Source organism: Megalopta genalis, chromosome 2 (assembly GCF_051020955.1).
Source record: "Megalopta genalis isolate 19385.01 chromosome 2, iyMegGena1_principal, whole genome shotgun sequence".
In the NCBI taxonomy this organism is placed as follows: domain Eukaryota; kingdom Metazoa; phylum Arthropoda; class Insecta; order Hymenoptera; family Halictidae; genus Megalopta; species Megalopta genalis.
The window spans coordinates 22,343,700-22,370,489 of record NC_135014.1 but is presented as its reverse complement, the minus strand read 5'-3'; the positions used below and the strand labels follow the sequence as shown (position 1 = coordinate 22,370,489).

Below are 26,790 nucleotides of genomic sequence, written 5' to 3'. Positions count from 1 at the left end.
GATGATTCACTGCTGAAACAAGCTCCACTGCGGATTGGATGCATAGTAAAATGGTGGGGATGTGCGCGCTAGCGTAGAGAGTAAGAGAAGCGTGCAGGAGTAGCTCCCATGTCCTATTACTGTATTACTCACATGTTGTTAGTATAATTACGAATTTGTATAAAATATGCCAGAAAAAGTAAATAAGATACTAACTTATGAAGGCTGTAATTACCTGCGATATCGTTTGCTATTATCTACACTTTCGGGCAAACCTATGCGAATAACAGAGATTAGAATTAAAGATGATGACCCTGGAGTAAGAGGTTAGTTTAAACATGTCATAATTTAACCCTTTGTGGATGAATAGCAATAAGAAAATTATTATTTTCAAAGCTTCATCAAACACAGCATTGTTTCCTTAATTTATAATCAACTATATTTTTTTCTGTCAGAATATGAAGTTAGTTTCATACGTCTATTGGACAAAATCACGAATGGATCAAGAATAGAATTAAACGAAACTGGGACCAATTTATATTACAATCCTGGTTTATTATATGGAGGAGATTTGGAACACGATTGTAGTTTACAGCGAGGACTTGGGTATTATTTAGAAGCTGTCATGATATTGGCTCCATTTTGTAAACAGCCAATTAATATAAAACTGAGAGGAGTGACCAATAACACAACAGGTAACAAAACAATGAAGGAACTAATTATTTAGAAAATAATTGTAACAATTATATGATTTCGCTTTTCAGATCCATGTGTAGATAGAATAAAGGCAACTGCAATACCTATCATAAAGAAATTTCTTCCAGGTGATAATGAAGTTATACTTAACATCACTAAAAGAGGAGCAGCACCTTTGGGAGGTGGAGAAGTTATTTTCAAATGCCCTGCTAGTCGTAATCTTAGAACTGTACAAGTTAGTCTTCTTACTTTAATTGAAAAAATATTCTTATCTGGTATTTTTTACCTAGCTTAAGAAATTGTTTCTGTAGTTTCAGAATAGTGGAATGGTAAAACGTATACGAGGAACTGCGTGTAGTATACGAGTTTCCCCTGCTATCGCTAATCGAATGATAGAATCTGCAAAAGGGGTTCTACTGAAATTTCTACCAGATGTATACATTCACACGGACAATTGCAGAGGAGCAGCCAGTGGAAAATCACCGGGTACATGTTCGAAATTATTAATAGAATATTCTAGTATAATTGATAAAAATATTAACCCACCGGCCAATAAAATGGTTTATGAACATTTGTTCTATACGTGTTTACATTAAGATACCTTATTTTTTCATGTATAAAGTACTGATTTAGTATCAAATGACATTAGGTTTTGGAATAAGTTTGTCAGCTGAAACAACCACTGAAGTATTTTTTGGTGGAGAAGCATTTTCACCTTTGAGAACAACAAATTCTGTACCTTGTGTGCCAGAAGATATTGGCAAAGAAGCAGCCATGAAACTAGTTGATGAAATTTATAGGTAAATAGAACTTTTTACTTATCAGTGACAAGAAAATCATTCAAGTATGCTAAAATCTGTAATTTTAGAAATGGGTGCATAGATTCACCTTTTCAAAGCATGACTGCAATGTTTATGGCATTAGGCAAAAGAGATGTTTCCAAGGTTGTAACGGGACCTTTAACATCTATAATGTAAGTATTTGTTATTTTATTCACTATGACATTTAAAATTGTGTGCTTTGGATGAAACGAGATGCTGTTTTTATACTATATAATAAATTTTATCCTATACAGGATACAATTTTTACGTGACTTGAAAGACTTTTTTGGAATAGTCTTTAAAATTGAACCATATAAAGAAGATGATGAAATATTCGATCAAGTTGTCCTAACTTGTGTAGGCGTAGGTTATAGCAACATAAGTAAACGGACGTTGTAAAATATTGAATTGTATTTAGATTTTTTGTTACGACTATTTTATACTTTAAAACAATAAAAAATATATCTTCAAAACATAAAAGATTTATAACACAAACTTTTGCAAGTGAATCGGTTTGGTAGTCCAACCATGAAAAGATTCCACTTTCAACATGTTCCACAATGTTTGGTACTTCTTAGACCATTTTTTACAGTCCAAATAGGTAATCTTTTTTGGATGCCTTATACAAGGATCAAAATTCTGAGATTTATCACATGTCTTTAAAAATGTTTCAAAGAGTGCCCTCCTTGTAACAAGTAAAATACTACCTTTTTTCCTTTTAGTAGCTCCTTGTCTTCTACCTTCGACTGCTATCTCCGTGTTGCTACACAATCATTAATTGTGATTTTCAATATAAGAGAGATTCTTGTTTATTGGAAGTCGTTTACGGTAGTTAAAATATTAAATATAAACTAAAAAGAGTATATATAACAATTACCGATGCCTCACAGCACACCATATAATACTTGATGGACATGGTTGTTTTCTTTTGTCATCTTTCTGCTGTCTAAACGATACTTGACTTTGTACAATTTTTATTTTGTGTATATTTTTATTGAATCGTGCATACACTCCACGTTCCATTGCGCTTAAAGAAAATGGACATCCCCCTCCAATTATTACAGTTTCCATTTTTATTAGGGGTATTATCATAGATAGAAGTGCACCTTGCAATCCAAGAATATTCCATCTGAAAGGGATACAAATTCTATTTATTGTGCATAATCGTCGTATGTAAAAGAAATTATAGGTTTTTGCAATATCATTTACTTTGCTATTTTGTCTGAACATGACAAGCTAAGAGTAGGATTACCCCTTCCTGGTTTGGTACGTAGAGTCCCTACTACATGATAATGTATTCCAGGCTGATGAGGATCTTGGTCATCTGCAGATTTAACACATTTTGCTCCGGTTCTATAAATATCTACAACGTTTTGTTGTCTCTTTTCATTATTAGCTGGTTCTGTGATTAAATCCCAAACCTTATTGTAGTCATGTTTTCTAATTTTGTTAGGTGGTGCACCATTTTCAATATAGTTTTCTTTCGGAAATATTGAACAGTCTCCACAAGGTGTTTGACTTGTGAAAAAATGGAATGATATTCCATTTTTTAGATTAATCTTTTTCTTCTCATCTAAAAAGAAGATGTCACTCCCAGCACCACTGAACAATAAATCTATTTGTTCATACAGGTACCTTAAAAAGGCACGTCTAGTTAGAACTTCTGCATGAGAATCATGTAATCTGGAACCTTCTTCATATAATTCCATATTTACTAAATCCACTTCTCCTAAACACTTTGTACCTGTTGCAAGGGCTACTAAAGACAGCAAACCATTCTGCTGTTGTAAAACTATACCAGACAATACAGTCCATTCTTTCTCAGATGGCTTTCCATTTTTACTAAGATTTGTATATTTTTGTATACAAAGCCTTGCAACCTGGTCTGCAAAGTCTGTCATGATGTTATATTAAACTAATCTCTCTCATTGATGTTAATAAAAATATGATATTAATTTAATGAGATTTTTAAGATACTGATATTAAAATAATATTTTTTCAAGATTTTACGGTCATTGAGACTTTTCAAAATAAAATCTTCTACCTTTTCCAATATTCTTATAGTGTATAAAAAATAAATTCAATGATCTTAATAACCATACTGTCCCGATATCGTGAAAATCATTACTGACATTCCTGAATATTCCTTGATAAAATAGGTTATGTTTACCAATGATATCCTATTTTTAAGCTTTCATCAACAACTTGATATATTTTGTTTTTTCTGAATCTTAGTTCTAACTGAAATTATATAATTATACATATAAAAAATACATATACATATAAATAAATATACATATAAATAGTTATACTGAAATTTATGAATGTAAACACATAGCTATCTTGCATAGACATGTGCATTAGACATGTGCATTACGCAAATATATAAAAAACTTTACATGTTGCAATTAAGTATTTCTTCTAAATGACGTTAGATAATTAATTGAAAGATGCTGATGTCATATATCTATTTTTTAGGTCGATAAAGCAGTCAATTTGGGTCGCGAAAGTTCGCCATATGCAGACTCATATGAATTCGTTTATGGTTTAGCGTTGCCATCGGGAATTTCCTTATATTTCTAGTTTCATTGTAGATTGCAGATTAGAATTTCTACTAGACGTTTTAGAATTGTTTCATATAGTTTTTTAATCTTTATTGCCGATAAATTGTTTCAATCTTCAATCATTTTTAACTCTAATTCTCTAAGAGAGTATGAATGCAAGTTTCAGATTTGTTTTCCAAATTTTTAAAAGTAAAAATCATATGAAATTGCGAAATTATTCGTTGCTTTCGAAAATACTTCTCATACAGTAGGATATTGATTGCTGGCCGTTCCAGCTGACAAGTATTGGGATTGGTAAATTAACAAAATTTTGTAGATTCAAAATTTTTAATAATTGTAAAAGTGGTTGCCGACTGTGTGGCCGAAAGTCCTACGGAGTGAAAAGTATAGGTCAAATATCGTGCCGCGTATTTCAGGTGGAGCATCAGGCAAACGGACGCGCGAATAGAGTGAGATTGCAAGGATGGTAAAGTGAGACAAGTTACATTGGTCGTCAGTGAGACTTGTTTTCGCTTGTACTAATGTCGCGCTCTCTTGTTCACTTGCCATTTCCTCTCTTTGTCTAAAATTATGGGGGCAGCATTGCTTATCTGTGAAGCATCAACCAATAAGAGAAAAGTAGTGTCCGTACCTGTACCTTAAATTTCTGGATTCCGATATCACTCAGTTCAGTTCAGTATTTCGAGGCAGTATTATAGAAGCACTCAGGCACGGTTTATACAATTGTTTGTTTTGCCTTGTTTGACAATAAAGGATATATAAAAAATGCCTCGCATTATGATAAAAGGTGGTGTTTGGCGGAACACTGAGGTAAGATTTAACTTTTAACCTGGAGCTTACATTTTCATTATAAAACATGTTCTTTTTAACTGATGTAATCTATTACAGGATGAAATCCTGAAAGCCGCTGTGATGAAATATGGGAAAAATCAATGGAGTCGAATAGCATCCCTCTTACACAGAAAATCTGCCAAACAATGTAAAGCACGATGGTTTGAATGGTTGGATCCAAGCATCAAGAAAACTGAATGGAGCAGAGAAGAAGACGAGAAATTGTTGCATCTTGCCAAATTGATGCCTACACAATGGAGAACCATTGCACCAATTATTGGACGTACTGCAGCTCAATGTTTAGAACGTTATGAATACTTACTGTGAGTTATTTTGATTATCATAGAAAATATTTGTATAATTTAGATTTTTACATAATTCATGTGTTTTCCTTATTTAGTGATCAAGCTCAGAAGAAAGAAGAAGGAGATGATGCAGCAGACGATCCTCGCAAACTCAAACCAGGAGAAATTGATCCAAATCCGGAAACAAAACCTGCTAGACCTGATCCAAAAGATATGGATGAAGATGGTAAATCTGTTTTATAAGCAATTACTTCTTTTTTCATGTAAGAAGTATAATAGCAGTAATTTTTAGAACTGGAGATGTTGTCTGAGGCACGTGCTAGGCTTGCAAATACTCAGGGCAAGAAAGCAAAACGTAAAGCTAGGGAAAAGCAATTGGAAGAAGCCCGCAGACTGGCTGCTCTACAAAAACGTAGAGAATTGAGAGCTGCTGGTATTACTGTCTCACAAAAGAATAAACGGAAACGAGGGGTTAATTACAACTCTGAAATTCCATTTGAGAAACGACCTGCAACTGGATTCTATGATACGTCGAACGAGTATGTAGATCCACTCGCTATTGACTTCTCTAGGATGAGACAACAACATTTAGATGGGGAATTAAGGCAAGAGAAGGAAGAAATGGAACGAAGAAAAGATAAGCAGAAGCTTAAACAACGCAAGGAGAACGATATTCCAATGGGAATGCTCAATAATGAAGAGCCAATAAAAAAAAGGAGTAAATTAGTGTTACCAGAGCCACAGATATCTGACCAAGAATTACAACAAGTTGTTAAACTTGGGAGAGCATCTGAAGTATAGTATTATATTATACATACACCCTAATTTATTAAATAAATGGATATTTCTAATTTTTACATTTTATAATAGGTTGCCCGTGAGGTTGCAACTGAAAGTGGAATCACATTATCAGATAGTTTGCTTGCCGATTATTCTCTACCAACAAATGCAGCTATAACTCCTCGCACTCCAGCTGCTACTGATAGAATTCTCCAAGAAGCCCAGAACGTTATGGCCCTTACTCACGTGGATACACCATTAAAGGGTAGGCAATGTACTTTACATAATTGGAAATGACATGTTGGAGATGCAACGCTTTGACTTTTTTATTTACAGGTGGTTTAAATACTCCATTAAACAATTCAGACTTTACCGGTGTTGTTCCTACTGCAAACGCCATAGCTACACCAAATACAATTTTGGCTACACCTTTTCGTTCGCAACGTAGCGATGGAACTCCAGCAAATTCTTTCAACACGCCGACATCTGTACGAACGCAAAACGGAGTTTTGGCAACTACGCCTGTTCGCGACAAGCTAAGCATTAATCCAGATGAGAACATTGATGGATCAGAGACTCCTCTGGTTCAGAAGCAAGTTAAAGAACAATTACGTGCTGGCCTCAGCACTCTTCCAGCCCCACGAAATGATTACGAAATAGTAGTCCCTGAAGGGGAAAATAAAGATGAAAATGCATCCACACCTGCGACCGAAATCGTCGAAGATCAAGCTGATATAGACGCCAGACAACAGCAAGAATTAATGGAGCAGAGTGCGTAATGATATGACTGCAAACATTTTTCTATCGCATATGAAATAATTTCTTCAATACAATTATATTGTACTTTGTAGGAAAGAGGGAATTATCGCGTAGATCACAAGTTATACAACGAGATTTGCCACGGCCTGTTGATGTGAACATGAATATTCTGAGGCCGTTTATGGACACTTCGTTAACAGACTTGCAAAGGGTGCGAACACGTAGAGTTCATTACCGTTTAAGACAGGCGTTTTATATAATTATTGTTAATAGGTATTTCATTTTAGGCTGAGGAATTAATTAAAAGAGAAATGATTACAATGATGCAATATGACTCACTGCAAAATCCATTGCAACAAAATCGTAAGGGTGGCTCGAGTTCTGTAGCTCAAGCTTATTTAGAACAGCATCCCTACATTAGCTTTGATGAAGATGAGCTTACTGCGGTAAGTTTTGATATGCAATGTACCCCATTTGAATTTTTATACTTAATTATTTCACTATATTTTTATGATTTAGGCTAAAAAACTCCTAATCGAAGAAATGTCCGTTGTGAAAGATGGTATGGCACATGGAGAGCTTAGTTTAGATTCTTACACAACAGTGTGGGAGGAGTGCTTGTCCCAGATTTTGTATTTGGAAACTCAGAAACGTTATACACGAGCAACTCTAGCTTCGAAGAAGGATCGAGTGGAAGCGTGTGAAAGAAAATTGGAAGAAAATCGAATGCACATGACTGGAGAAGCCAAACGAGCTGCTAGAATGGAAAAGAAATTAAAAGTTCTCACTGGGGGATACCAGGTATTTAGATTTATGTAACTCTAAAAAATTCATGAAATTTAATATCAACTGCTCGCTCATACAATTATTACAATTACAGACTAGAGCACAAGTATTAACGAAACAGTTACACGATTTATGGGAGCAAATAGAGCAGGCACATTTAGAACTTTCGACGTTCAAATTTTTACAAACCCAAGAAGAGGCTGCGGTACCAAGACGAGTAAATGCACTTATGGAAGATGTTAATAGACAAACAGAGCGAGAACGCGTTTTGCAAGCACGATACGCGCAATTACAAGATCAGTTGCAATAATATTGAATATTAAGACCATGATTACTGTAATACTGTAAACGTATTATGAAATATAAGAACTTACTTTGTATACTTAAAGAAATGATGTTTAGGGTAATTTCACGCCAAATTGTTTGTTTTGCGATGAAGTGAATGAACTGATGATTCACACTCCTGTGTTCTGCATTCGATTCCACTTGAATAAAATGTCTGACATCGATGGCAGAAGGTGATTAATTTGGCGTAGAATGGCTCCATTTACCAGAAAGTCACAGGAAGCATTCTCTTAGGTAGTAATTTTACGATAAACAATTCCTTTTACATTTCAAGACTGAATAAATTTAATGTGAATATAATTTATTGTATGTAAAAAGTTAGAAACATAATATAGTTGTTAAGTGAAAAAGTATAAAAAATAAATCTTGAAATTAATTCTTACTGTAGCATTGTTATTTATTTAAAAAAAACTCATTTGATAAAATTTATTATTACCTTAAATGTACTATTCATTTTATTTGGTTTTTATGGGAAAAAATTGAACATGTAAATTATTAATTAAAATAGTAGTGTAGAACAAATTTTGCCTCTAAACATCAACATTCAGAAAATGTGTAAGTAGTGTTAACTTGTATATTTTAAAATGCTGTGTAATTATAAAACAATAAAATTATAAAATGTAATTATAATTTCGAAGACATTTCATTAAAGCCTAGTCTATTAATGTTTTAATACTGGTTTGGATTTTAAATATAAATAATTAATTATATATACGAAACTATTTAATGGATCAATTATAAATATTAGCTTTGCATATTTCAACTGACCCGTTTTTAAAGCAGGCATGCAAATAGTTTAAAAGTTCAAGTAATCTATTAAATTGTTTGATTTATAATTAAATTGGTACAAATACATTCGTATACAAAATATATTATATTCCTATAACAGCAAAAAATGACATGATCAAGCGTAACTATACTTAAGTTTGAATGGTTTAAAGCCATGGCCGCCAGCCAACGTATGTACGTCCTAGTATATTTAAGTCGGTTGCTTGATCCAGCAAGCATTCAATCTAAAAATTTAATTAAATTTGTAATTCAACATCAAGAAATGATTTGGATCACAGACTACGCTTCTTATTGAAATGAAGAAGAATAGTAGATAGGTGATCTGGAACACTATTATAAAATATTACCTGTTCCTCAGGACTTAGATGATCATTATTCATGGTTGCTCGAGGTCGTTTAATGTTATCTTCTCCATTTAGTATAACATAATATCGATCAAAATATTTGCTCTCGTGTTGATCCTTCAATTGCTCCAGAATAATCAAAGACGGTTTGATTCCGTTTAATTTTTTGGTAACAGCTTTGATCTTTTTCATAGGCATCCATTTAATGTCCGCGATATCATCTTCATCTTCTCGCTGTTTTTTGTTCACATGTTCAGTCCAATTTAAGGGCTCGTGAACAAAAACATCCATACAAGATAGAATAGGACCTGCTTGGTTCCTGAGCGCTTTTAACGTATGTACCATCACAGATCGTAGAAGATCCTTTTCAGTGAAAGGTCTGAGTAAACCAAGAATTTGATTCGTTAAACGAAACGGCATTAATTCAGGAATCCTCAGATCAACACCGGCGTCGAATGCTAATCCAAAATCGATTCCCAAACAACGACCAGATTCAACTGCGATCAGAAGATTTCCAAGATGTCGATCACCGATACCCAAAATCCAATGAGCAATGCATATGGTGGCAAAAGTGGTGACAAAATTTCGACGCATCACAACGAAGCTTTCTACAGATGGACATACTATTGTGAACGTTTTGCGCAAATTATCCCAGTTGGTTTTACTTATAAACTCGTTCATTTTAGCGATCACTTTTGCTGCGCTGTATTTCACTGTTGCCTCTTTATATCTCTCAACTTGCTTTTTAGAGGGTGCGGCGCTTCGAATCCACTCTTCATAGTGTCCACCTATCGCCTCGCACCGTTTTTCTTCTTCCGCAGATAATGTAAAGTGTATAAACTCTTGCAGAGATCTTGTATTGTCTATCCATTGTATTAGCCCTACTGCCTTGGACAAAGGAATCACCTATATAGAATAAATGTATTTATTATTTGTTCTCATAAAAAAACGGGACGTTTTGTGCATTTGCAAACTCACCTGATACGTGTCTATAGACAATTGTCTCTGATTGCAAGCAGCATCAATGCGCAATGTTTTATTCATAACAGTGAACAACTGTTGTAACCTTTGGTCTTGTCTTAAATCTTCACCAAACTTCACTAGGAAGGGATACTCCTTTGCATCGTTACCAATCATAACGATCTGTATAGGCTTCCGGAGAGATTTGAGCACCTTCACTGAAGATTCTAGCTTCATAAGCTTGGCATGATACTGTGGCATAGGTCTCCTGTTGCCGATGTACTGTCCAGGTATTTCGATGTCTTTGCCAGAAAATCTGTGCAACCATGGACTATAGTCCTGCAAATGCGTTTTATCTTTACGTTTAGCAAACGACTTCTTGATATTTTCAATCATCTGGTATACAATTTGTTTAATTTGCTCAGGTTTTCTCGATTCTAATTTTTTTATATGTGCTTCATAGGTTCTGATCTCATTAAATATTGTCCCTGGTCTTAAATTGTGTTCAATCTCCTGTTTATTTGGATATACTTTCTTTAGTAGCATGCTCACGGCTGTAGCAGGCCCTTGCGATAAGTCCTTCAAAAATTGAAGTAGATAATATTGCAAATATAATTCTGGCTGAACGAGATAGTGCATTGCCTGTAGAAACTGATCGATTTCAGATTTCTTGTAGAGCATTTTTCGAATTTCATAGGTCCTATTTTCGTTGAGGAGAGCAGGATTGGTTTCTACCGTTAAACGGAACGTGTATATCACAGCATCTGGATATGTTTCAACGATGCGTTTCAGGATAGGTATAATTAACGGTGCAATGGACGTTCCTAGATGTGAGAAGAGCTGGGCCTGCCAAGATAAGAACAACCAAGTTTCGATTCCTTCGCTCTCTTTCATAAAAATATCCTTCGTCTCTTCATCCTCAAAATATTCAGATTTTAATAAGCAAGGAAAGTAATGAGCTGCCTCAAGAGATCCATAGCTCATTGCTTTTAATGTGGAACGCACGAATTCTTTACTTATGTTAACATCACGGTTATCACATGATAATTTAGCATAACAATACTTTGAAAGAGTGAAGTAGCACTCCTGACTTCTCGAAGATGGCACTGTACAACACTCTTTTAGTTGTTCCAAACTATAAGCTTTCAATGATTCTCTAATGACAGATACATCATTATTTCCAATATTAATTACTTTCAAGATTGCAGTGTTATTTGTTAATAAATCAGAAAATGTTGTGTCATTCTGACTTAACTCTGCCATCTTTGAAGCTACTTTACTGACTTGTTGTCGAACATGTACATTTATCATGGGATCAAGATCACTTTTCTGAAGAAGATCGTGACAATATGTCCAAGAATCAGTGTAGTTAGACAGTTTCTTCTTCATATCTGTTTCAATTTCTCCAATCAAGTACTTCGTCTTCGCAATAGTTAAAAAGAATTGCTGTTCCATACCTACAGAGTAATTTGAGTTATTCTCTTCTATCTTGCACAAGTATTTTTTTGCTATGTATTTATTCTTCTGGCTCAATGCTGTTTCAATCATTTTCAGTTGCATGTTGAAAGTTACTCTACACAGTTGGTAAGTAATTCCGTTTTCCTCTTCGTTTGGTACACTCTCTGAATCTTGTTGAGTTTCATTCACATTCCAATTTGTTAATGCCTCTTTTAATGGTCCGTTAATGAATTCAATTCTATAGGATGTTAACTTGTCCCATGGGATGATGGCGTCTTGTACGGACGGTAGACTACTATTCCAAAAGTTTAGGATGTTTTGCAAGTCATCCGGATCCTTCGCCGTTTTTAGAATTTTTATGAACCAGTTCACATCATTGATTATTCGCAATTTTTGTAGCATATGTATCTTCAGCTGTGTAGAGAGTGGATGAAGTTTAATCCACTGTTCTCTCATCTCGTTCAATGTACTCAGTGTTGCGTGACGAGCAACTTCTATTTGATCGTATAACCAGAACATTGTCAATTCACCGCCAAAGAATCGTTTAAGATACTTCACTTTCTCATCGTCTTTTATCCAATCTTTGATAATTTTCTGGATTTCGGAAAGTTCAATATTAGTCTTTTCGCCTGTTAATACTCTCACGTATACTTCGAATAACCATGGGAACATCCAATTTTTCCATGGGTCGTTCCAAATGTTCTCTATGTTTCCATTTAATTTATTATGTATACGTGTGTGAACTCCATCCCAGTGACACATGTAGCTCAAACACTCAAACAAGCCTTGAAGACAATGTTCTTTGACCAATACAGAATCTGTTTCATAAGCTTTTTCATAAGCTGCTTTCGCTTTCTTCCAATTGTTAGATGTTTGGGCAAACGATGCTTCCTGCAATTGAAAAAAATGTTAACAAAAATAGTACAATAAATATACAATATACAATATACAAATAAACGCATACTTGTAAATTCTCATTGGTGATATGATTTTGAAAGATACTAAGGACCACATCAACATCATTGATGGACTCGTAAAGGTTGGCTAACTGCAACCATTCTTCCTGCATGGAATTGGAATCTTTATTCAAAGATTGTTGCATCGTTCTATCTTGTACACTACTGTTTCTCGCTCTTTTCTTAGGCGGTTCGATATCATTTTTACCATATACTAAATTTTCTTCTATAGTGAGTGGACCAAGGAAATTCAAGCTATTTAATCTTGAAACCCTTGCAACGACCTCCGGCGAGCAATTAATTGCACGAGTACTCTGCAGTATTTCTAAACTCACAGCTATCATAGAATTATTTCCTTGTTCTCTTTCTGTGATCAGTTTCAAACTATTCGCGATGTTCCTTACAAAGTCGCCTCCTCTGGATACTTTCAGTAAGGAGCAAACAATAGAAACTGTTAAGTCCTTACAAATCTGTGAGTCCTTCTTTGCCAGTTGCTGTAGTGGTTCAATCAACGCTGAGTGGAATATTTCAATGTCTGGAAAATCACCTATTCTGTATTTTCTATATAATTTCACACTACTTCTCTGACGAACAGCATCTTCTTTTATCATTTCAGCACGTTGTATATTCTTCATAATCTGTTCTTGTCGTATGGTCGACGAAATATCAACGGATCTGCACAAGAATCGTTTTGATTTCTTGTTGTAAGCAGGTTCTGGTACCGCTGGTATTTTAAATACATCATCATTGCTATAATCAACAGATGTCGATATAGGTTCTTCATCACCAAAGGTCGGTTCAAATTCTGGATCTTGTGTGGCCTGTAAGTCAAACTCGGCATTTGTGTTCATATATGACGATGTATATTCAGAATCAAACGAATTTGTAAAAGAAGCACTCATTTGGGTAAACGTTTGATTCATTTTACTAGCAAGAGATGGAACAAACAGCGGAGCTTTCGATCCAAGATTTCTTGTTCTCCATGAAGGTGTTATTTTATAATCTTTGTAGCAGCAACCTTCGAACAAAGGTTCTTTAAATATCGTCTGCATATAATTTTTTGATTTCTTAGTGAGATCCAGAATCATAAGAAGCACAAACGGTAGAAAATTCTTGCCAGCACCAGGTATATATACATTTAAACTTTCCAATAATCTTTCTTCACAAGTGTGCTCTAGGTGTGCATCTTGAGACCAAAAGTCTAGAATCTTCTCTTGTATTTGTTCAGTGGGATCTAATATGCCATTAAATAACATTTCTTTGCTACTGTCCATCAATTTTTTTACATCATCTTCATCAGACGTATCTTCAACATATTTCTTATAAATATCTATAAATATGTCATAGGCGCATTCTCTGTATTCAGAAGAATCATGTTTGATATATGGAGTCACCAAAACAATTAGAGACAATAGATATGATGGAGAAACAATAGAAACCAAAGTGTGAGTGACCTGCAATGCCATCTTCTCGTAAGGTAAAACTTTGTTTTTTAATAGATCATGGAACTTCATGTATTCTAATTCTCTCAGTATCCGTTCTGCATTGAGCTTTGGTATACACCACAAAAATATTTCTAAGCAATCTGATTGTCCCATTTTGTCCACTCTGAATATGTTCGCAGTAACGAAGTCGAAATAAATTATTCCAGCATCTGGATAACTTTTGCATAATGCACGAATGCATTTTATTTGTCTGGATATGCACGATATTTGCATCTGTTTTAATACGCTTTTAATTTGTTCAATTATGAGCCCCTTTCTGCTCGAAATGCTATTGTGCTCGTCTAAGTGCTTCAAGATAAAGCCAAAACATTCGCAACACTGCAAAACAGTCTCCTCATCGTCTTTCCAGTTTTGTAGAGATTTCTCTAGAAACTCTAAGACATCACTTTTTTCGAGTATCTTGTCAACCATTCCGTTCACCATACAAATTAATATCAAGTATACTGTGGATCCAGGTGCAGTCTGCATTTTGTTACTTAAATTCCGTGGCAATTCCAAACAAGTATGCCACATTTCAAGGATAATTTTTATCATATACATGTTATATTTATAAACAGTTTTGGGAATCTCGTCTGTTTTGTTCACAACGGCTTTGTCGATCATTATTTCCCAAAATTTCTGCGCAATGATTTTCTCATCAGTTGTGTCAGGTTGGGCTACACTCTGCCAATTTATTAACATCTCTATAATATCAGTAATTATATAATTCAACGGATTTCGTAATAAATACGAATAGGTCAAACGTATTATTGGCTTCAAACAATATTTTGCATATGGTTTGAATACGGTTTGCATGTTCAATACAATTTTCAGCACAAATAGTTTAACGTTGTCGCTACCTGTTGCATTGCAGAACAGTTTCAACCACATTGGTATCACGAAATCATCGTCATCAGGTGCTACAGATATTTGTTGTGATACCATATGATTCAACACACCACAAATGGTTGCCATGCATTCGTGATTATTTAGTTCGTCGCTTTCAAGCAACACACTCATGCTTTCTTTTGCAGTATCTGTATTGTTAGGATTGTTGCGCACAACAGCTTCATTGTAATCATAAGCATCTATGTCCTCGTTCAAGGAACAGCAAGTCAGATCAAAGCTATAAATATAAGAGTTTTGTGCAGAGTTTGCTTGTTTTTTCAGATTTTTTCTTATATTAACCAATTTCTTATAGTTCTTTGGATATTCCTTCAAAGTTTGTTGAAGATTGTACCGCTTCTTACTATCCACAATGTTCGCCCAGATCAGTTGTTCCTTCTTCTTATTCTCAGCAAAGATGCCCTTGTAGGCGTCTTCATCTGTTTTTAAGCACACAACTGCTATGGAAAAATTGTATGCAGAGCAGTGTAGCAGTCTTATTATCTCTTTGTGCTCTGGATCAAGTGTCTTGAACATACGTACATGTAGTGCGTTGCTGTATAGATTTTTTATCAGTTCTTTACCAGTTACTGCGTCATCAATGGCATTTTGTGTAATGACACTGTCAGGATTTTCTATTTCGTCTATGTCTATCTTCGCGAACATAATTCCAACGAGATCATAGCAGCCTATCTTTGATACTATCAGATGACTGGTATCCGAACTGCTTCCAATAATTGCTTGCTCGATAATAGTGTACATCTCGCGGATATTATTTTCAAAAAATTTCTGTATCTCGGTAATTTCACAGAACTGAAATAATGGCAGAAGAAATTTCCGTAGTATGTCGAATCTCTCATTTATAGACATGTTCAAGTCTAAGAATAATTTATATGCTGCCTCCATAGAGTCTAAAGAACTTATGGGACTAATGCAATTGAAATATTTCTTTAGACATTCTTCAGTTTTTTCGTCGCATAGATGTTCAGCGATTCCAGCAGCAAATAAAATTATAGATTTAAATACTACAATTGATTTTGTAACGGTAAGCACCGTTAATAACGTCTGGAAACAGTTAATGACTTTTAAAGCTTTCACATCTCTTTGTGAAAAATCGTTTGGACACAAGGCAATCCTGTCGCTTCGCAGAGTACGTAAAATGGCAAATAATTCTGGTTGAGAATTGGACGTCATATCGGTCAAACAAACGAGGAAATTCTGAATAATTCTGGTTTTGTCATTTAGGTCATTGCTTTCTGTTAATTGATTCAATATCCACGTGTGAAAGTCTTTATTCAAAGACTGCACCTCCATTGGATTTTCTTTCAAGTGCACGACAATTCCATAAATGCTTATTAGCTTCTCTTTTCTATCGCCTAAATTTTTCATAGCTCGTTCAAAATCTGTAAATCTCTTAATTACAACATCCACTAAGGATTTTCTGCTTTCCTGTAATTCACTTTTGTGTCGTTGCACAAACAGAAAGAGTTGCTCGGTCATTGTTAACAAAAATGATGAATTCATTTTCAATAGGGTGTTTAATACTTCCATAGTTTTCTCTGCATCCTTCAGCATGTATCTAAACATTTCGTTTTTAAACAGACGTAGAAAGTACATTCCATGTTCAATTTTTTTGAAGTCCCATTCGAGCATTGTGTCTTTACCAATTAATGTGATCAGTGTCTCTGTTATTGATGTCTGCAAATAGTTGTATATTTTAACGATTTACTTTTACAATACTTTTGATTTACCAACTATGATTTTAAAGTAACATACCTTGTAATGAATAAGGAGCAATTCCATCAGAATTTGCAAATATTCTATTATTGACGCTTTTATATTCACACAAACCAGTTCTCCCATTTGTTTTCGTGCTAGGACATTGAAGATACGCGTAATTTTATCGTCGGGTTGTTCTATTGAATAAATTCCCTAAAAATATAGCAATTAATATGTAAAAATAAATTAATGTAAAAGACTCAAAAATATGATTAATGAAGATTACATTACACATCTGACTCAGAATATTATGTTGTTCCAAAAATCTTAAACCACGAACGTATTGTTTCAATTTGCTACAGCTATCTGTGCTGTCAACAATTTTATCCAAGTCAATGAAACTATTTATATGTTTTTCTACATACGCAGATAGTTCACATTTTATAGAATTCAGTATGGTATCATCACCCTTTCGTATTATCGATTTCATTAAATTGTCCATAATTAACGAAAGTGATTCAATACTTTCAAAATTGATTGTCTCAAATCCTACAACTTGAGGACACATTATACATTTTGAAATTAGTTCATACAGATCCTTGCACAGAAAGAAATCTGGCACATAATTTTTCTGAAATTGTAAAATGAAAAAATACATTGAATTTTAACACAATTATCTTAAGGGGAATGCAACTTTGCAAGCCTAAAATAACTATTGTCAATTTAATTCTTTAAGAAAACCTTTAATTATCTTAGAGCCGACAAAGTTGTACACCTCTTTAAGAAATAATTTACTTACATTGGAATTGAGAAGAATTTGAAAGAAATCAAATATTGTTATTATTAGTTTACACTGTAACGATTGTAATTCTTCAAATTCTATGGATAGCATTACTACACTATCATCATCTGTTTCGCTTTTAATTTTATTGACTACATAAACGAAATTTTTTGCGCTATTAAAAAGTATTTCATTTTTTGTATTTGTTTTCGCAAATAAATATTCCATTTCCAGCAGATCATTTTTTATCAGCCAAATGTAGCAATCCAAACTTCTCAAAAGAGGTAAAATAATGCTACAAGAAAGACTTTCAATCTTCGAATCGAGTTCGCCAAATATCATTGCATTAAATGCATCGTTTCCATGGTCATCAATGAAATTATTTATCATTGTTGTAACCGAATCGCAATCTTTTAAATGTTTTGAAAGTTTAACCACCAAGTCCATGCATTTCGTTCTACAAGGAAGGTTTATGCAACCGCATTGAGAGAACAGCCAGTACACTGCATCTGTCAGAGTGTCTCCTTTAAATTCAGCTGGTAATCTACGTTTACTATGATGTGCATTCAATAAATTTTTTTTCGCAATTAATACTCTTTCAACGTGATCGAGTGCAACCACAATCGAGGGGTCATTACAACCATCTAAACTCTTCACAAAGCAATACAAAATTTCCAGCCAGTACATGGAAACAATTTTGTCGTCTTCTCGTAATATAGTGTAAAGATGATTGAAAACTGTTGCAGCTGCTATTCGCTTACATATAGATGGATGAATCGCGAAGTTCGTCATTTTATATAAGACCTCATCAATGTTAGATTGAGTTCCTCTGTCATTGTTAGACTGCTTTATAGACCATTTAGTAAATTCGGCTAAACATGCTGCAGAAAATTCTCTAAGCGAAGAGTTTGAATCATTGCTTAAAGCCTCGAACACTGAATCTATAAAATATGTAGTCGCTAAAGACTTGAGCATAAATTTTGAGCTCAACCAGTGCATCAACTGCAGCATCAAAGGCTGAAAAATTTGCCTTGCTGCTTCATCGTAATCACAGCCTAGATTCAATAGGGCTGGACATATTATATTGTACAGGGGAGCGAATTTATCCAGATTTAATTTCGATGTTTTTCCTAGAATCAACATTACCATAGAATGAAGTACTTCACAGGCTATTATCTTAGTTCGCCTGTCCCCAGAGTTTTGAGCTAATTGAGTCACCCTTGGTAGGACTTTATCAAAATAAATATCTACTTCTGTATCCGATAAAGACAACGAATACTTGAGTAAATCCTTCTTGTCCCAAGTAGCTCCTATATTCATAGATTTTTTATACACGAAATTCAGTAATGTATCAGTGTCGAGCGATGCGATAAATAATAGAACTCTCATCTGAAATCTTTCTAATGTTTTTTCGTTGTCTCTGAGTACGATGCGCTTTATAACTTTCCGCTCAGATTTTATTATGTCCTGTGACATTTCTATGCAGCTTTCTTCGCTGTTTAAATATGGCTCCAAGAATGGAACAATTTCTAACAAAAATTTATCTTTCTGTTGATCGTTTGAACGGCTTGTCCATTTTTCTAACGCGCTCAACGCAGTCCAAGCTACTTCAAAATCACTTAAACCCACCGTTAAAGCTATTTTAAATGTCGGAATGGAACTATCCAGTATACGTTCTATGTACATCTCAGGTACATTCAAAATTAAAGATAAACACGTTGTTAGTAATTCACCGCTGAAGGTGGACATCAAATTCAATATATTAATGAAGTATTTGTATAATAAATCTAGTGTCTCTGCTTCAATCTCGCCTTCAGTTAAATTAGAAATATGTTTAAACGTCGCGTACACTAATTTATAGAATCCTGATACAAGCGGATACTTGTAAGACATAGTGATAAACTTTAATAGGAATTTGTGCAAAGTGTTCATCAACAAAGAGGACTCTAATTCATTGATGATATCAACATACAAATCAACAATATTGATGAACATTCGAAAGTCTGTTGCATTCTCGGCAATTTGAGAAAAGGTTGCATCTGAGAATATATTATCATCCTTCACTTTCGTGTTTAGATTTAATTTAGTAATCAGCACGATGCATACATGCATTATTGAATCAACCACGTCCTGTATAATGCGCTCGTGTTGTCTATACCTTTCTGGTCTTGTAAGTTGTATCCATAAAGGTAAATAGTTTTTGTAGCACATTAGGCGCTCTTCATGGTGTTTTAATTCGCGTTGTAATTCCGCGTCGACGTACAAAGTATGCGAACAAGTCCATATTATTCCATTGTAATCTAAATAAAAAAAGCGAACGTTATCGTATTTACATAAATAGCTGCACAACATAGCAATACACTTACTTAAATTATATAGAAATTCTTCTAACAAGGTTTTACTGACTGTCCCAATATTAACGATCGTTTTTACCAGCGAATAAATTGCAGGATTTTGATTAACTATGGGAAGATCGGGAAATTTTTTAACTAAAATAACACTGAGCTTTGAAATTATATTAATCTGATCAATTGATAGATCAAATATATGCAATGTTATTTCAGATAATGCTTCTTGGTAATAGTAAATACTTTCCAAGTCCAAACGCTCTAAATTTTCTCTGTGGACATTGTTACCAAGAATTATTAAAATATCCTTGATTGTTTATCTTCGATTTTTAAGAGAATTAAATAACTGAGTTAGGCTCAGTTAAAAATGTATATAGGCAGTGTTAAAATGTATATATATTTGAACCCATACCTTGAACAGACTGACACAGCACAATGAGCAATCAGAGAAAACATTTCTTGTACGTCATTATGTGTAAGATATATTTTACATGGAGCAGCCATTTTACTGTAGCCGTATACTACAAAACATCTGTTTGCAGTTACTTCTTGATTATTTTTCAGTTCTTTTTCGAAAAAGTTTTTAAAATACTGAAACATTATTTTTAATTATGTTCAATTAGAATATTTATATTTAATTAAAATATCGAATGTAAAATTTACCAAAAATATAGTTTTATCTTCATCAGAAGTTTTGTCTTTTAATATGTTTCCAATTAATTGATAAAAATTTTTTAAAGCATTCTGTCCACATACACTACATTGTGTATTCTTGTCTTGAGCCAAATTAATTAATAGTTCATACCAATACTTATAATCAGAATAAACAAATTCTTGAAAGAACTTCATATGACGTGACAATAAGTTGATTGCAGATCTCATTGTAACTTTCTTAATTTGATATCTCTCTGGACGACTTAGATCTTTAACCCAGCTATACAGTTCTTCATCATATTTTTGTTTAAAATCATCTGAAAGTGCTTCCAACAAATCCGAAAGAACATCCAAATATATTTGTAATATATCAGTTGATTTTGCAATGAGTGGATTATTCTAAAATCATAAATAAGAGAATAGGTGTATATGCATTGTAGATGTTCTCTGAAATTATATACCTGTTTTATGAAGTCATTTCTTAATTGTATGAATAACATAGTTGCATTTTCTTGTATCTCTGGAATTTCTGGTGTATGCTTTGTGATTTTACCAATCACAGAAAATAATATACTCCTCTCTGAAATAATACATGGAAAACTATTACATGCAATTATTTATATAATAAGAATAATTTTTAATAATAAACTCTTACCCTTTATATCTATTATAGGAAATAAACGTATAAATGTTTTTATAGTTTCCCCTAATCCTATTTCATGTTCTCCAAATAATTCAATTATCTTATTAAAAGTATTACAAGCTGCTTTTTTAATTACTGTAGGACATTTTACTTCAAGCGCCTTTTGACATATATTCTAAAAACACACACACAATTCAATCTACATTATATTCTACTTATATTATTTATTATATGAAACATGATACAATACTTTAGTGACAGTGATGTATGGTACACATATTTCAGATAATTGTGCTATAACAAATTGTAGGAGATCAAATGCATTCTTAATTATTGAATCAAAGCCTTTCTGAAGCTGTGATTTGTTAAGTTCATTTTCAAGAAACCAGATAATACCCTCCTGTTTATCAAAAAATAAGGATAATGCCAATTCTGAAAGAACAATGCAAGACATTAGAAGGCTATATTTTTGTTGTAAATTTATTGTGAAATATAGTGGAAGGAAAAATAGTATTAATTGTGTATCCATACCGCTGTCATCCTTCGATAATTTTTCAAAATACGTTCTACTGTTCCCTAAAATTTCTGCAAGGTCGTCGTTGTTTTTGTTTTTCGCAGCTCTAATGAAAATATTCATAAACGTTTTAAACGAATCCATATTTTACTGGTTTGTTAAATACAATATAAACCCTTGCACAGATTCAATAACTATACACATCACTTATACATATGGAGATACAAAACAACGATAGTTAATTATTTAACTAGATTTTTATACTTCCAAAATTTAACGATCCATGTTTCCTTTGAAGTCTAAATCAGTTTAAATTAATGTTTACAAAGTTGCGACGCATTATTGTAACGAATTTGTCTAGAAACGAAACTCCAACTGGTTTTTACAACTCAATTTCTAATGTTTACACAGGGCAATCTCGTTTTATTTTTTAATTATTTTAGATTGCATCTATCTTCCCTCTACAAAAATATAACTGTAGAATCTCTCTCAAACGCGATGTAACGATGAAAGAAATTTTTAAAGTAAAATTCAATTTGTATTTACTTATATTTCGTAAATGCCGCGCTTTTAATTTTTGATTCTCTATGTACGGTGTCTCCCTCTTTTTTACCAACTGATTCATAAGAACTAATAATTCTTCATTTTTTTCAGGTCCTCAATAAATAAATAAATGTACTAATCTAATTCACACAAAAATTTACTTGCGGTGTCTCATCATATGATACTGTAATTGGTATTTCGATAGTATTATAGATGATAGATTTTCATTTATTAATCAATTATTTAAAGGCAATGAATTTAGAAAGACGAAATGTTGTAAATCGATTGAAAAAAATCGAAAATCGATTCTGTAGAAAATCGATTCAGAATCGCCTACCCCTACTTGTAGGTATGTACATGTACATTCATATGTACTTAATGTCTTAATTTTTTGTTTTTGAAAAACAGAACGTAAATGTGCAATTACAAGGCATGCTTATAAATTCTGCAAAGATAAGAGAACTTTCATTATATGATCCAGGCTAGTAAACCATCTGGATTTATCCGGATTCCAAGAACTTGTTTTCGTAACCCAAAGATAAGGCATTGCGGGGGGCGTATCAAAGCATGGAGATTTATCATTTTCTAATAATAATTTCCTCCTTAACATTAAAACGAAAAATATGAAAATTGTTAAATTAAGCGTAGAGAAATGTCATCTTTCTCTACGCCATTGTGGCAAAATAGGACGCTCGTACAAAGGAAAACAATGATGCGATTACTACAATTGTTTCATTGCTTCTACCATACATCTAATATCCATCCAATTTTAGTTAAATTTTCTATTGTCATCAACAGAAAAATTCGCGAATAAAGGATAGACAAAACGATTAAATAAATATTTCAATTTTAAGGACAGAGCAATCTCGCCGAACGGCCAGTCAATAATTCTGTCTGATTCTGACCTTCGAAACCTGCTCAACAAGTGTCTTATATACACATATCGAATAAAACAGTTTGAAATAATATATCAAGTGATCAAAAATTTATGTGTACCACGCGTGATAAATCTCTGGTTATATAAGGGATTATAGGTGAAATAAAATTAGAGGGAGAAAGTGAAAGAACCGGTGAACGGGGAGAAATTTTTCCGAGAGTGATCTATGATTAAGTAGATCGATTAGAAATCGCAGTATAATATTTCGAGAGCACGTTGCAACATGTGTACGAGTTTCGAATAGGCAAGGAAAAGTATCTGTACGAGATAAAGTTGCCCTAAACATTTACAAAGAGATAACGAGGCTTGCTGAATTGGAAATTGGTTTGCTCACTCGCTTGCTGGATCTTTTAGATCAGTCTGTCCGTATCAACCGACGAGCACGCTACATTTACAATGACCGAGCAAACGAAAAACACCGTCATTAATTTTGGTGCCGGACCGGGTAAACTTCCACACGAGGTAATGTGAATAACTTATTTAATTAACGAAATGATTTTGTTTTTACAAAAGGAAATTATATTACGTTAAGAACATTGTGATAATTATCGAAATATTCTGTAAACCTTCGGAAACGAAATAGCACCATTAGATGATACTGTTTTTCAAGTATGTGCAAATGTTACCAAATATATTAGGGAAGTAATAAATTCTCAGAATGGAAACCTAGAATTAACGGATTTCTCGAAATATAGTATATAGTATACTAATAGATTAATTACATAGAGGTCAAATTCATTCATTGAACCATCGCGTGCGTTACTTAAGATCAGTTAACAATAAATATTAGGGTAGTTATATACATTTTTATTTTATTTCTTATTTTTGTTACAATATGAATAGTATTGCATATATTTATCTGTATTTTCATTGTCAATTTGAAAACACTCCGAAGTTATTTTTATAGTTTTAAATAGATCAATAAAATTGTTTCATTTATAGGTAATGCGAGAAGCACAGAAGGAATTTCTCGCATTTGGTAACACTCAAATCAGCATTTTGGAGTTAAGTCATAGATCAAACGAATTCAAAAATGTTGTCGAAACTGCTCAGGCAACTTTGCGCGAAATATTGTAAGTTAATGTAAACAATTTTTTGTTAATTTTCAGTTAAAAAATATAAAATTTATTCTTTCAATTTTTCAGCCACGTCCCCGATAATTATAAAATCTTATTTATGCAAGGCGGAGGTACAGGCCAATTTGCGGCCATTCCATTAAACATGATGACTACTGGTACTGCAGATTATATAGTGACTGGTAAATTCCACAATTTCAAGTCTCTAAATGTTCTTTTAAAAAATGAGATCAATTTATTGGTTTAAGATTGAAATTGCTACTGTTATTAAAAAAAATTAATTAACAAGTTCTTAGAATATAAATTTTCAAGGATCGTGGTCGGCTAAGGCGGCTAAAGAAGCAGCAAAATATGGCAATGTAAATTTAGTTCTGCCAAAAACAACGAAATACACCGAGGTTCCGGATCCATCTACATGGAATTTGGATCCAAATGCATCATATGTTTATTATTGCGCCAACGAGACGATTCATGGTAAATTAATGATAATAATATGAACAATAGAGTATGCTTGACCAATGATTTATTTATGGAGAATAATTGTTTCAGGAATCGAATTCAATTATGTTCCCGAGACAAATGGAGTACCTCTTGTTGCCGACATGTCGTCGAACATTCTAACGAGACCTGTAGATATCTCTAAAGTATGTGTCATTTAATTTAAAAAATCATATTCATCTTAATGACTGATGTGGATGTTTAATCAAATTGAATAACATTACGTTTAGTTTGCACTGATATACGCGGGTGCCCAGAAGAACATTGGTCCGGCAGGTGTGACGCTCGTTATAGTGCGTGATGATGTTCTAAACCAGGCTGTGAAAGTCTGTCCAACAGTGCTGGATTACACTGTTATGGCAGCTGATAATTCCTTGCACAACACACCGCCAGTATTTCAGTAAATATTGTTGATAATAGCATGTTGTGACAAAACTTATCAACAATATTTATTTCTAAACATAAACAAATTAATTTTAATTGTTTAGAATATACATGGTCGGATTAGTGTTCCAATGGATCAAAGAGCACGGAGGTGTTGAGGGAATGGAAAAATTGGCAATCATAAAGAGTCAGAAAATATACGAGGTGATTGATCAGTCTAAAGGATTTTATACTTGCCCAATCAAGTCTGATGTGAGAAGTAGGATGAATGTGCCATTTAGAATAGGCAAAGATGATGAGGAGCTTGAGAAGAAATTCCTTCAAGGCGCAAGTGCCCGCGGAATGCTTCAGTTAAAAGGTCACAGGTCAGTATGACTTGAAAAATAGACTGTGCAATAATGAGAGCCTTTGACTTTTCAGTTTGAATAATACTTCCTTTCTTCTCCTTAATAAGTTATACCTTTCATTATTTATTGCAGGACTGTGGGTGGTATTCGAGGATCATTTTACAATGCTGTTACTGTAGATGAAGTAGAGAAACTTGCAGAATACATGAAATTGTTCTACCAAGAGCATTGCAATGAAGTTTAGGTATAGTATAGGGAATCTTAATAAATATATTTTATAAAAAATAGTCTGTAGCTACATATGCACCACATATATAATATTTTTGCAAGCTTTGTATACAGACATTTATATTTTTTATATCGTTTTCTTTATGATTATTCAAATATTAGGAAAGTTGGTATTTAATAACATTCATTATATTGTTGCACATTGTTTTCAATTTTAGAAAGATACATTTTCCTCTTTTATACTTGTTGAATAAATTTTCAATGTATCAATTACTGGATTATAGAAAGTCTGATATAGAAATTTTTTTACATCCACATATTTCCCTCTCCTTAGCTATTCGCTTTGCATATATTAAATCTAATTCTCTTTCTAGTTTAAAATTAGTCTTACGACATCCATCTATCACAGCCTTGGCCCACTGTAATTAATATGTATCTGTTACAAGTCTGTTTAATAGATTTGATATCATCACAATCAAGGGAGATATTTGGGTGAACCACCCTATATAAATTACCTTGTAATATTCTTTTACTCTTTCTTGTGTCCATCCTTTTGGTACAGTTTTTTCAAGATCTCTTAAATTATGTAATTTATCTGCTAAAGTAACTAATTTAGCTTTATAACTTCGCTTAGGAGCATTTTCTATTTGTAATCTTTTACGTTCTGCTTTTGATAAGCTCTTATCATCTGTTACTTCTTTAACAATATCAGATACTTCTTTACCAAATTGAGCTTCTAATAGATCAAATGTTACATCTGTGTCTTCCACAGTATCATGTAAAAGAGCTGCCAAAATTACAGCTGGATCATAAATGTTACCTTCTTCAATCAAAATATTTGCAACACCTAAAGAAATGTCCAAGGTTTTAGAAACTGCAATTTGTTTTGTTTCCGTCTTATGCACAATCTATGATAAATAAATTATATTTTAAAAGGTTACAAACCTATAGGATGATTTATGTACGGTGTTTCTGCAGGGTCTTTTCTTCTTTGATCCTTATGTTTTATTGCCGCAAAATTTACGCATTTCATTATAAGTGTTAACAGTTCTGAATTTGGAACTTCTACGATACATGATTTACACTGCCCAGTTATATTGAATAGGTTATCATCAGAGGCATCAGAAATGTGGTCTCCCATGACTAATTTATCCAGCAATACAAAAACCTTTACGTACACAATAAAAGATTTATTTATTTTTCAACATTATGACATCAATACAATACAATACAATAATTAATAAAATACAATACATTATGACAATGATACAAGACGCAAACAGCCCATGTTAGTTCAATAAGTTGAGCACAGAGTGCGCAACATTCGCATTCGATATGTACATAAATATATGTACGCGTATACGTATTCAGTAGTA

General features: G+C 33.3%; 6 protein-coding genes across 7 annotated transcripts; 3 read left to right on the top strand and 3 right to left on the bottom strand.

Annotated features, from left to right (window-relative positions):
* Positions 1-61: 61 nt before the first annotated feature.
* Positions 62-1,976, top strand: Rtc1 (RNA terminal phosphate cyclase 1). The gene is made up of 7 exons (XM_033470651.2): positions 62-305; positions 435-674; positions 744-910; positions 987-1,161; positions 1,325-1,475; positions 1,544-1,648; positions 1,751-1,976. The coding sequence occupies exons 1-7, from the start codon at positions 167-169 to the stop codon at positions 1,893-1,895; spliced, it is 1,122 nt and encodes a 373-aa protein (XP_033326542.2). The 5' UTR covers positions 62-166; the 3' UTR covers positions 1,896-1,976.
* LOC117220562 (Adenosine deaminase, tRNA-specific 1) lies at positions 1,890-3,919 on the bottom strand. Of its 2 annotated transcripts, XM_033470649.2 has the most exons (4): positions 2,706-3,915; positions 2,374-2,625; positions 2,204-2,259; positions 1,890-2,115 (listed from the first exon to the last, which is right to left on the bottom strand). In XM_033470649.2, exons 1-4 carry the CDS (start codon positions 3,395-3,397, stop codon positions 2,042-2,044), a joined length of 1,074 nt encoding a protein of 357 aa, XP_033326540.1. In that variant the 5' UTR covers positions 3,398-3,915; the 3' UTR covers positions 1,890-2,041. The 2 variants fall into 2 exon arrangements, with proteins under 2 accessions (XP_033326540.1, XP_033326539.1); XM_033470648.2 differs by having other exon boundaries at positions 1,890-2,259; positions 2,706-3,919.
* Positions 3,920-4,225: 306 nt separating this feature from the next.
* Cdc5 (cell division cycle protein 21) lies at positions 4,226-8,248 on the top strand. The gene is made up of 11 exons (XM_076518742.1): positions 4,226-4,354; positions 4,477-4,870; positions 4,949-5,214; positions 5,292-5,422; positions 5,489-5,991; positions 6,067-6,241; positions 6,313-6,747; positions 6,828-6,946; positions 7,023-7,181; positions 7,255-7,536; positions 7,616-8,248. Exons 2-11 carry the CDS (start codon positions 4,826-4,828, stop codon positions 7,829-7,831), a joined length of 2,331 nt encoding a protein of 776 aa, XP_076374857.1. The 5' UTR covers positions 4,226-4,354; positions 4,477-4,825; the 3' UTR covers positions 7,832-8,248.
* Positions 8,249-8,675: 427 nt separating this feature from the next.
* On the bottom strand, positions 8,676-21,767 carry LOC117220698 (DNA-dependent protein kinase catalytic subunit). The gene is made up of 14 exons (XM_076518741.1): positions 21,419-21,767; positions 21,138-21,319; positions 20,900-21,062; positions 20,706-20,824; positions 20,254-20,643; positions 20,003-20,181; positions 19,609-19,862; positions 17,261-19,542; positions 16,748-17,092; positions 16,519-16,674; positions 12,382-16,440; positions 9,978-12,308; positions 9,003-9,905; positions 8,676-8,879 (listed from the first exon to the last, which is right to left on the bottom strand). The coding sequence occupies exons 1-14, from the start codon at positions 21,543-21,545 to the stop codon at positions 8,802-8,804; spliced, it is 11,568 nt and encodes a 3,855-aa protein (XP_076374856.1). The 5' UTR covers positions 21,546-21,767; the 3' UTR covers positions 8,676-8,801.
* Positions 21,768-22,847: 1,080 nt separating this feature from the next.
* LOC117220699 (phosphoserine aminotransferase) lies at positions 22,848-25,701 on the top strand. The gene is made up of 8 exons (XM_033470921.2): positions 22,848-23,343; positions 23,824-23,954; positions 24,027-24,139; positions 24,270-24,431; positions 24,507-24,601; positions 24,686-24,855; positions 24,944-25,204; positions 25,319-25,701. The coding sequence occupies exons 1-8, from the start codon at positions 23,278-23,280 to the stop codon at positions 25,428-25,430; spliced, it is 1,110 nt and encodes a 369-aa protein (XP_033326812.1). The 5' UTR covers positions 22,848-23,277; the 3' UTR covers positions 25,431-25,701.
* On the bottom strand, positions 25,483-26,750 carry Mesh1 (Metazoan SpoT homolog-1). Its single transcript, XM_033470923.2, has 4 exons — positions 26,669-26,750; positions 26,360-26,582; positions 25,930-26,261; positions 25,483-25,833 (listed from the first exon to the last, which is right to left on the bottom strand). Exons 2-4 carry the CDS (start codon positions 26,553-26,555, stop codon positions 25,693-25,695), a joined length of 669 nt encoding a protein of 222 aa, XP_033326814.1. The 5' UTR covers positions 26,556-26,582; positions 26,669-26,750; the 3' UTR covers positions 25,483-25,692.
* Between the last annotated feature and the right edge of the window lie 40 nt (positions 26,751-26,790).

Coding starts and splice junctions, on each gene's coding strand:
- Rtc1 (XM_033470651.2), top strand. CDS start 167: ATGCCAGAAAAAGTAAATAAGATACTAACTTATGAAGGCTGTAATTAC. Junction 1,162..1,324: donor AGCCAGTGGAAAATCACCGG/GTACATGTTCGA, acceptor AAATGACATTAG/GTTTTGGAATAAGTTTGTCA. Junction 1,476..1,543: donor CTAGTTGATGAAATTTATAG/GTAAATAGAACT, acceptor CTGTAATTTTAG/AAATGGGTGCATAGATTCAC.
- LOC117220562 (XM_033470648.2), bottom strand. CDS start 3,397: ATGACAGACTTTGCAGACCAGGTTGCAAGGCTTTGTATACAAAAATAT. Junction 2,626..2,705: donor TGTTCAGACAAAATAGCAAA/GTAAATGATATT, acceptor TATCCCTTTCAG/ATGGAATATTCTTGGATTGC. Junction 2,260..2,373: donor TGGTGTGCTGTGAGGCATCG/GTAATTGTTATA, acceptor ATGATTGTGTAG/CAACACGGAGATAGCAGTCG.
- Cdc5 (XM_076518742.1), top strand. CDS start 4,826: ATGCCTCGCATTATGATAAAAGGTGGTGTTTGGCGGAACACTGAG. Junction 6,947..7,022: donor CGTTAACAGACTTGCAAAGG/GTGCGAACACGT, acceptor ATTTCATTTTAG/GCTGAGGAATTAATTAAAAG. Junction 7,182..7,254: donor ATGAAGATGAGCTTACTGCG/GTAAGTTTTGAT, acceptor TTTATGATTTAG/GCTAAAAAACTCCTAATCGA.
- LOC117220698 (XM_076518741.1), bottom strand. CDS start 21,545: ATGGATTCGTTTAAAACGTTTATGAATATTTTCATTAGAGCTGCGAAA. Junction 19,863..20,002: donor GCTGTGTCAGTCTGTTCAAG/GTATGGGTTCAA, acceptor CAATGTCCACAG/AGAAAATTTAGAGCGTTTGG. Junction 12,309..12,381: donor TCACCAATGAGAATTTACAA/GTATGCGTTTAT, acceptor TTTCAATTGCAG/GAAGCATCGTTTGCCCAAAC.
- LOC117220699 (XM_033470921.2), top strand. CDS start 23,278: ATGACCGAGCAAACGAAAAACACCGTCATTAATTTTGGTGCCGGACCG. Junction 24,432..24,506: donor CGCCAACGAGACGATTCATG/GTAAATTAATGA, acceptor TAATTGTTTCAG/GAATCGAATTCAATTATGTT. Junction 24,602..24,685: donor GACCTGTAGATATCTCTAAA/GTATGTGTCATT, acceptor CATTACGTTTAG/TTTGCACTGATATACGCGGG.
- Mesh1 (XM_033470923.2), bottom strand. CDS start 26,555: ATGGGAGACCACATTTCTGATGCCTCTGATGATAACCTATTCAATATA. Junction 26,262..26,359: donor GTACATAAATCATCCTATAG/GTTTGTAACCTT, acceptor ACATTTCTTTAG/GTGTTGCAAATATTTTGATT. Junction 25,834..25,929: donor GAGTAAAAGAATATTACAAG/GTAATTTATATA, acceptor TATTAATTACAG/TGGGCCAAGGCTGTGATAGA.